Here is a 9952-nt window from a genome sequence, read left to right as displayed (position 1 = left end):
AAAATAGGCATTTGGGACACCCGATTTTGAATTTTTTAACTACTGAGCACCTCGAATGTCATTTTAGCACGCAAATTTGCAGCTCCTACCAACTCGAACACATCTTCGGTGTCATAACAATTCAATATTTTTCCGAGTTTGTTTGCAATTCTTTTCTGAATTTACTGTTTATGAGAGAGTAGATGAGCCGGAGGTCAACTATGGATTATCTTCTAATACTTTCGCTATACAATCCAATATCCTCATTTACATGAGCTCCTTGTGGGAAAAAAATTCTAACAAGGATGACGTTTCTTCTTATGGGATGAACTTTAGAAGCACTATTTTTTTAAAAAATAATACTTCCTCCATTCCATATTACTTGTATTTGTCGCACCACGACAAGTAATATGGACCGGAGGGAGTAAAAAACCCCGATCCTTTTAACAACATCTAAAATTTCATAAAGAAAATACGTGAGGTGCTCTGGGCAAAATAAACAAAAGCTAGCCCTCTAAAAGGCAATGTTTTTAGATGTAAAAAATAGGTGTTGGAAGCAGAGTTTTTTTATACAGGTCACAAAACTTATCCTTCTTGACGAAAATTTACATGTGCACATGGAGCGCGGAGATGAACATGTTTTTTTCCGTCAGATTGATAGTACACAACTTTCCTAAAAAAGAGATTGATAGTACAAAACTTTTTTTCAAAACTGTTTTTTTCGAAACGGAAATCTTTTTTTTTTGAGCTTGATAGTACAATGGATTACCGGGATCCGAGACATTTCCGTCTCCGTGGAAGACCGCGGGCGGCTCTCCGTTACTACTGCTGGACGAGTCGCGCACGAGCTCCCCTCCCCCACACACCAAATCCGCAGCCGTCGTCTTCCCTTCCGCTCCTCCTCCGCCCCATCCGACACCCTCCGCCCCTCGCCGGCTCCCGTGGCGTCCTCGCCGCACCCTCTACCGGCCGCCGCCTCCCCCCCTCCTCCCTCTTCCAGGTAACGCGATCTCCTCGCCCCTCCCGCGCTCTCGCTCACGCGCTCCCGTGGTTGGTGGTAGGCGGAGGTTTCGCCAATTCCGAGCTCCGCGCCTCGGGGCCCGAGAATCGAGACCTGGTTTCAATTTCAGCCCCGACGGCGAGGGCGAGGCTCGGGATTGCGGCGCGCTTAGGGTTTAGGGTTTGTTGTATGGCGACTCGTGTGCCCCGCGCTGATCTAGGGGACGTGGCTTAGGTTTTATTTGGGGGATTATGGCAAGGCACGGGTACGTTAGAAGCGGGTTTTGGGGAAAGGGTCGGGTTCTTAAGCTCGATTGGACCTGGCACCCAGTTGCTGTTACTTGGTAGAGTTCCTGCTGTCGCATAAATGTTCTAAATCGAAGTTGTTAAGAGTCAATTATGCTCCCTGCTAGAGCGTTCAAGGAGCCTGCCTAAGTGTTTAAAATGGTGCCTGCTTGCTAGCTACATTTACATCCTATCACGAGTCATGCGTATGAAATAAGGCGTGATCCTGCTGCAGATTTTGAATTCTATATGCCGCTTAAAGTTCAGTGGTGGCTGTGGCGGTTTCTTACGTAATCCTTTTACTTTGTGTCACCAGAAAATATGGATGAAGAGAATTTCACGGAACATGGCATTGGTGAACTCCCTCAAAATCTTTACGACGAAGAACAGCTGAACTCTTTCGACAATACAGCGCAGTATAATGAAGAGCCTGGTGGTAACTCATACAACGAAGAGCCTGGAAACCAATATGACGAAGGAGCTGGGGATGCATACAACGAGGTGCAAGCAAATTTGCTCAGCGAAGAACCAGAAACTCAGTACAATGATGAACCAGCAAACGCTTACCAGGAAGAGAATGCATACAATGGGGAAGTGAAGCAGCAGGAAAATTTGCAGGTAGAGGGGGATGATAAGAGGTGGCCAGGTTGGCCAGGAGATAGCGTTTTCCGTATACTGGTCCCATCCCAGAAGGTTGGTGCTATCATTGGCCGCAAAGGGGAGTTTATCAAAAGGATGTGCGAGGAGTCTAAAGCTCGCATAAAAATACTAGATGGCCCACCTGGTGTAACAGAACGAGCAGTAAGTATCTGTATAAAAGCTTGATGACAAGTTCGTATTCTTATCAATGCAACCAGTATATTTCTATAATGTCAGTAGTGGGTTTATGTGTTGTTTTCTTGCAACACTACCTTTTAAATTGTTTTTCTGTTGATAATTTTTGTTCATTTATTATGAGCTGGCAAATCCCTATGTTGATCTATGTACACTACTGCCCAGTTTCCCTGCCACCCTGGCCCATAAGATACATTTGGAATCGTTCCCTAACCTAACAGTTTGGTACCTTATTTAGTCATTTTGTGCTGGTAGTTGTTTGGTGTGCTCAGTGCAGCGTTGTTTGCTTGATGCTCATTGACTTAAGGACATTTTTAGTTGCGCTGGTAGTTGCTTGGTTCCTCACTCCTCCCTTGGTCACAGGAATTTTGTAGAAATTCTATCTACATGATTCCTATAGGAAATTTCCTTTTGAGCCCTTTGGTTTGTAGGAATGGATTCCTATTCCTATGCAGGATTGGTTCCTATCCTTAACATTTCAAAGCAAAATATTTTAGCTCAGACCTAATGGAAAAGTTTCTATCCTATGAACCAGATGCCATCTCTTTTGTTGTAGGAGTTGAGATGCATGCCATCTCATTTCCTATGACTTTCCTATTCCTATGATATTCCTATACTAGGAACCAAAGGAGGCCTTAAGCTTTATCTGAACATGGGATATAAAGAGAAATTGTTTGTTCCAACAACGAACATGCCTTGCAGAAACTAAAATACAGCTGTTAATTGAGCTACTTGTTATGAGCAAGACCTTGTTTTTCTGATTAGTGGAAACTTAATACTCATGTAACTATTAGCATGTCCTTAACTAGTTTGAGATTTGATGTTATATTAATTGGATCATCCACGATATTTTAGCAAATTTCTATAACAATGAAAATAATGGAAACAATCATCATTTCTTGTTCTGCATCTCTGCAAACTATAAAGGTCAGATGTGTTTGATGCAGAACAACATACACACACTGGTCACTGGTGTTAAGACCAAGTACCAACTCACATTTAAAAAAATGAATTGCTAACTGTTTTGCATAGATATTGATCACATAGTTTTCAACACATGCAAATAAAAAATATAACATTATAGCTTAGCAAATTAGAAATACCCCTTTTGTTAGGGCACTATTAAGTGTCACGTTTGCCATGCAAATAGCTATACCTCTTAGGGACATCAGTTGATTCCACATTTTGGATATCTTTTTCTTTTGAACCCCTAGTAAATCCTGGCCCTCTGTTCCTTATATTGGTCAGCAGTTAGGATGCTGTATAATATGCAAGAAACTACTTGAGCCAAAGATAACTCAACATCAGTTATCAGTTCTGTGTTTAAAATTGTCTCATCCAATATCGTTTTCCAATCAACAAAACTAAGATTTTTAATCGTTATTGGATCTAGCTTCAATCAATGGAAAATAAATGTCATCCTAGTATTGGGGATGTCAGTACAATTGGGGCTATGTTTTCTGTTCCAATATTTTCAAGTTGCCATTCATGGAATGGGGTATAACTGAAAAAGATTGATCATACAATCAAGCAAATGTATCATCCATGATGCCATGGAGGTGCTTTTTCCTTGGTGGCAGATCACTATTCTGAAAACTTCTTCTGAAGGAAAGAAGCCACATCCAAGCTGTGTACCTTGTTCATTCTAGCATTTTCGGCACGGTTTAGTTTTTATGATACACTACGGTGTCACTTGGCTTACCAAATACCAGAATTATCAGTTGGTTTATCAACACTAGAGCTGCATCAGTTTTACCACTAATTCATTGTGCAGTATGTTCTATATTGCCAAAATGCCTAGTTGGGGCTATCCTTGCTTCCTAAACTCCAGTTTATTAACTTGATGAAAAGCCAACATAAAAACATTTTCAGTTTCTGAAATAAAATTCGTAAGTACCAGATGGTAAAGTTCACCAAAGACAAAAAGAGTGGCTCTAAAACCAATATGAATCAAAATATAAAATATACCTTTCATCAAAGTCCCAAATTGAAAGGCTTTGATAATGATAACACAAGTGACTGTTTGCAGGTTGACTGCAGTCTAAGGACCCAAATCAAACCACGTCTCCAAAAGACATGGGTCTGAAAGTTCAGTTTTGGGCTCCTCTGCTGCGATCTAGGTCCTTTGAGTCTTGGATGAAGATTCCTTTCAAGATGCTCCATATATTATCTGGTAATTCCACGACCTATTTGATTTTTGAACTGAAAGAAGATCACTGGGGCAAGGTTTCCTGCCTGATTGGATGACCAGCATTGTTCCAATGAAGACAAATGACCAAATTTGCATTAAAAGGACAAACATGTACAACAGAGTCACACACTTATATAAGTGAACGTAAAACATACTGCATACTTCAAAATGAGACTACATGATGAATTTATGCTAATTTTTCATCAGATGAAAGTAAAAAGTTTGCATGCATTTGAAAAAAGAATGCTATACCCGCATCCTTTTTTTTGCGTCCTTCTGCAATTAGCCTGAGCGTTTTGCTCAACGAAGTGCCATGGTATTTAAATTATCGACAAGTGGACCGGGTTATGCTCGTAAGGCACTTGGAAAGATAACAAAATGTTGGTATTCTTTCTTCACAGGGCTTTAGGATCTATTGCATAGGATACACAGAAAGTTCAACCCTTGAAAAGGATAACAACTCCCATTGTGAAGGATGTTAAATTTTGTAAAGCATGTTAACCACAAAAAAAATGGCAATCTATTGATCACCTGTACTTGTTGAACATTGTTCTACATTTGACTATATGTGGAGGGACTGTTATGTCAAACATTTTGGTGTTCTTGTGTGTGGATCCATCTCAGTATCAGATTGCATCTGCTGCTATGCTCTGAGCTGCTGACTGCTAATGTTTACCATCTTTGATATAACTTAAATTAAACTGAGCTGCAGTAGGAGATCCATCTAATGATACTCAGGAGCATTATTATCCACAGCTTAAGAAAATGTACACCTTTTGACTTCCTTAATTGGCCTCCTTATTTTTGACTCTAATGTAGAAATCCGGTTCTTATTGTTTAATATACCAGATGACACCCTGCACATTGTTGCGGGAATATTTACAATTCAACGATAATTGGTTGTGTGGAACATGAATGTTTGAGGTAATAGTGCGGAAACTAAAACTGAAAATACATATTATTTATTTTGTTTGATTATTGTATAATATAGATATCAAAATAGAATTGAAATTCTCATGCATATTTGCATGTTGAGGTTACTTTTTCTTATGCATGCTGCATGCTGAGGTGGGCCTTCTTCCATGCATGTTAAATGCTGAGGTGGCATGCTTTCATGTTGAGAGAAATAGTTAGTGGGGGCTAGCTATTTAGATATAGAAGATATGTGGAGATACTATTAACTGAATACACCTGTGGGATTTCGTACATAACCCCTTGTGTTAGCAATGCTAAACCCATGGAGAAAAGTTTGGAGATTAAAGAAGCGATATTGATCTAGCAAAACATAGTTACGGTACTTACCAAGTTAGATTCTTACTTAAGTTATGCATGTGTAACCCCATTCACTGAGTTCATCTGGGTTGAATGGTTTGTTTCTAAATAATTATCCATTATGTAATTTCATGTTGTGCTCTTAAAACAGCTGTCTTTAAGTGTTTAGTACTAATTTAGTGAACAATGTTTATTTTCCAATTTATAAAGGTAATAATTTCAGCAAAGGATGAGCCAGATGAACCGATATCTCCAGCTATGGATGGCTTGCTTAAAATTCATAAGCGGATAACTGATGGTTCAGATGGTGAATCTGGTCAGCTCCAACGGGGTGCTAGTAATGTAGGACCAACACGACTGCTAGTGCCAGCTTCCCAAGCTGGCAGCCTTATTGGGAAGCAAGGAGCAACCATTAAATCCATCCAAGATTCTTCAAAGTCAGTTGTCCGGATTGTTGGTAAGGCTTTTGCATGTTTCCATTTCACGTATTAGATTCTGTCTTCATGATATATATGTGCTCCATGCCTGGGACGCAAACCATACTGGTACCCAGGAAACTGGCCTGTTCAAAAATCAACTCTTTATTCTGAAACTATTTGTTTGACACCAGTCATTTATAAAATCAGAGAATTCGATCCCTCACCCAAAACTACCATGATGATTGGTTGGTTTTGGTGACTTGGCTTTCCGGTAAGCCTGGATATGCTGACATGAATTTGTTTTTCAAACCATGCAGGAGAGCTGCATTTGCTATATTGATATGCTGACATGACTTACAAATCCCCACCACGATAAAGCAAACACACATATACAAACTATAGGACTACTGGGTAGGCACAAAATACCTGATTTTGTAGTTGGGGGTGGAGATGACATACTAGGTATATATTTGATTTGTGCCTATATGTGCCGTGCCAAAATTTTGACAGCCTATAATATCTTGACATCATTTGGTTGGTTGCCTATGAAAAGTAGCCCACCCCACCACACATTCCCTTCACAACTCTCAAGGGCCAAGGAATCTCCACCCAATTTTTTGGCTAGCCTTGTTGGCAAAAATTGGTAGGGTATGATATGGCACAAACCAACCATTAACCTAATAGTCTTTAAAATAACCCAGATCTGGTATTTCTGCTATCTCATAGGATTTGGGAACTTGAACCTTCCTTTTGCTGATAGGTTTGCAGAACAGCTTATTATAACCACATGCAAGATTCTGAACTTTTCTTCTCATTTTTCAATGTGCTCAGCTGCTTATTATTGTACTCCCTCCGTCCGAAAATACTTGTCATCAACATGGACAAAAAGGGATGTATGTAGAACTAAAATACATCTAGATACATCCCCTTTTATTCATTTTGATGACAAGTATTTCCGGACGGAGGGAGTAGCATTTAGTATTTTCAAATGTTTGGAGTTCAGTTGGTTGTCTAAACTGGTATGTTGATATTCATCATTGGTGTCTTCAAGTCTGGAACTAATTAACTTGAAAACCGCATGGGATAATTTGATACATTCGGAAAAGATGCTACGTAGCGTCAGCATTATTGTGCTATATGCCTTTTTAGTTTAACATTCTAAAATTTTATCAGAAAATGTGCCCCCTGTTGCACTAAATGACGATAGAGTTGTGGAGATACAAGGCGAGCCTCTTGGTGTCCACAAAGCAGTGGAGTTGATAGCAAGTCACTTGAGAAAATTTCTTGTTGACCACAGCGTTCTCCCACTATTCGAACAGCAAGTAAGTTAGATTGCGTTTTGGCACCCTATGTTCCTGTCAATAATAAGTTTCTTGGATGCAGCATTTATGACTGTAAATTTCCATGTCTACAGATGAAAATGCACAGTGTGCAGAGAGAGCAGCCCATGGCAGCCCCACAGCATTGGGCGCCTACTCAACCCTGGGTTCCTCCTCCAAGTCTCCCTCCTGGTGGTCCAGGTTATGGTGGAAATCCACAGTTCATGCCTCCAAGGCCACAAGACAACTATTATCCCCGTCCAGATGTGCCGCCTATGGAAAAGCAGCCGCACTATGGCATTTCTGCATATGGACGTGAGGCACCACCAAGTGGTACTTCAGGCAATCAACCACCACTGCATGTGGCCTCTCAGGTTAGTTGTGTTGTACACCTGCACTTGACATTAGGATGGTGGGTTGCTTTTGAATTGCTGCCTCCTGATATGGGAGGTACATACTGATTTCTTGTGTATTTCCTCAAAAGGTACATAACATGCAAATTCCTCTCTCCTATGCTGATGCTGTGATTGGGGCGGCTGGTGCTAGTATCAGCTATATCCGTAGGCACAGTGGTGCAGCAGTAACTATTCAAGAAAGCAGAGGTGCACCTGGAGAGATGACTGTGGAGATAATTGGAAGCGCATCCCAAGTTCAAACTGCCCAGCAACTGATCCAGGTCAGTCTTCTACCCATCCTCTGACCTGTTATCTACTTGCGCTAGTATTCTCCAAAATTGTTCACGATTGATCCTCGACTCATTTAATTTTCTTTGATATTCCTGCCAGCTCTTATTTCTGAATCCATTTGGGAACTGCACCATGCATGTTTGTACCTGCGCATTGTAAAGCTCATGGTCGGCCAATTAATTTGTTTCATTGATAAACCATGTTATATATAGATAATGAAATGTACTGCAGCCGGAATTATTAGGCTGTAGTACATGACTAGGAGACGCTGGTAAAATATTAGCAGAATGCCATGCTTAGTTAAGTACTTATATTTATGTATGCTATAATCGCTATTTACGACGCCAACTTTTAGATGCTGATAACATGTAGGAGAACAACATTCGATAGAAGTTTTGGATGATGTAGAAAAAGAAGCATGTTTTCCTAAGTGTTAACAAGATGAGAAAGAGGACATAGTGTGGCGTCAAAACGTAGAAATATTGCTTATGTGCAACAACAAAACACCAGCCTATGTCTGGCCAAATCAAAAGCCGCGTCAAAACGTAGAAATATTGCTTATGTGCAACAACAAAACACCGGCCTATGTCTGGCCAAATCAAAAGCCTCATTGCAAAGAGTAGCTTCATTGAATGAACAATGGAAATGGAGACACTTCAAATTGTTGCTGCTATTTACATGTATGTCAGATCTATCTCTGGATGGGCTAAACACATTCAATACGGGTTGGACATTGCTTTGTTTCTTCCATTTAAGTTGACCTGTTGCTCATGGCCATTGCTTGCCTGCAGAATTTCATGGCGGAAGCTGCTCCACAAACCCGGCCACCGGCTTCCAACCCTCCTGCTCCGCCAGTCGATCCGGGTTACAGCTCTTACCCGCCGCCACCATATGGGGCTCCTCCCACAGGTGCAGGAGGGCCTGCTCCTCACAATGGCGGAGGCTACGGTGGCGGCTCCTACCATCCCAGCTATGGATACTAGCTATCAGCAAGCGAAATGATTTGCTCCATCTCTATTGTGATGGTTGATTGCTTTTATTGTTGCTCAATAATTACATTCATGGATTCCTGCCTATCAAATTAGTCAGTCTGGTGTATGGTTGGTCGCAGACTTTGTTAGTATGTTTACCGTCGTGACATGTGGTCTATAGCTGAGCTACCTCATTGGATACAAAATACATGTTGAGTTGAGTTGGAACAATCTGCTAAATTTGGAAGACTGGGTAAAACAAATTGAATCGAACTTGGTAGCTACCGTTCCCAGGTTATCGAAAGTTGTCGTGATGTGTCCTTTAGGGCGGCCGCAGTCCAAAAACAAAAAAAAAAGCCAACATGCATGCTACCAAACCCCACCTTTTCTATGCTTCCACGACCACACTTTTTCTATGCTTCCATGACCATCGCTGCTGGGACCGGGTGGAGGACTCCATTTTGTTTTTCTATGCTTCTACGACCATCACTGCTGGGAATGCGTGGACCCCATTTTGTATTTCTATGCTTCCACGACCATCACTGCTGGGAACGGTCGAGGACTTCATTTTGGGACACTCGTTGGTTACGTAAGCCCAAGGACATTGCTCTGCTTATCTTTGATGCCTCCTTGAAAAAGAATTGAATGGTGTGCGAGACCCTAAAGAAAAAAACAACGTGTGGACTCTCAAGATCAGGCTTACTACCGGTGTCTCCATTGAGCACATTCGGAAGTGGCCTACTACTAGTGTCTCCATTGAGCACATTCGAAAGTGGGCACCGCGGCCTCCGCTTACAAGGCACAGTTCCTTGCATGACCTTCTCTCCTATGGATCAAATGATTTGGAAGACTTGGGTGTCGTTAAAGGTTAAGTTCTTCGCATGGTTGGCTATTGAAGATCAAATTTGGACCGTTGATAAGCTTGACAAGCGGGGATGGGCAAATTGCGGGCTTTGTCCCCTTTGTAAGAGAGTGCAAGAGTGTGGGGCAAAATGGC

General features: G+C 41.3%; 1 protein-coding gene across 1 annotated transcript; it reads left to right on the top strand.

The window, feature by feature from the left end:
• Nucleotides 1-796: 796 nt before the first annotated feature.
• Nucleotides 797-9253, top strand: LOC125550574 (flowering locus K homology domain). Its single transcript, XM_048713596.2, has 7 exons — nt 797-979; nt 1580-2064; nt 5771-6017; nt 7153-7301; nt 7394-7672; nt 7783-7974; nt 8776-9253. Exons 2-7 carry the CDS (start codon nt 1585-1587, stop codon nt 8965-8967), a joined length of 1539 nt encoding a protein of 512 aa, XP_048569553.1. The 5' UTR covers nt 797-979; nt 1580-1584; the 3' UTR covers nt 8968-9253.
• Nucleotides 9254-9952: the final 699 nt, after the last annotated feature.

Source organism: Triticum urartu, chromosome 4A (genome assembly GCF_056163025.1).
Source record: "Triticum urartu cultivar PI428250 chromosome 4A, HENAU_Tu73, whole genome shotgun sequence".
NCBI classification, from domain to species: Eukaryota; Viridiplantae; Streptophyta; class Magnoliopsida; order Poales; family Poaceae; genus Triticum; species Triticum urartu.
Note: the sequence above shows the minus strand (reverse complement) of the source record. Positions and strands in the feature narration are given on the sequence as shown.

Bases quoted from the DNA above. Each gene is read 5' to 3' on its own strand.
- LOC125550574 (XM_048713596.2), top strand. From the start codon at position 1,585: ATGGATGAAGAGAATTTCACGGAACATGGCATTGGTGAACTCCCTCAA. The intron at 2,065-5,770 runs GTAAGTATCTGT...CAATTTATAAAG, and splicing joins CTGGTGTAACAGAACGAGCA to GTAATAATTTCAGCAAAGGA. The intron at 6,018-7,152 runs GTAAGGCTTTTG...AAATTTTATCAG, and splicing joins GTCAGTTGTCCGGATTGTTG to AAAATGTGCCCCCTGTTGCA.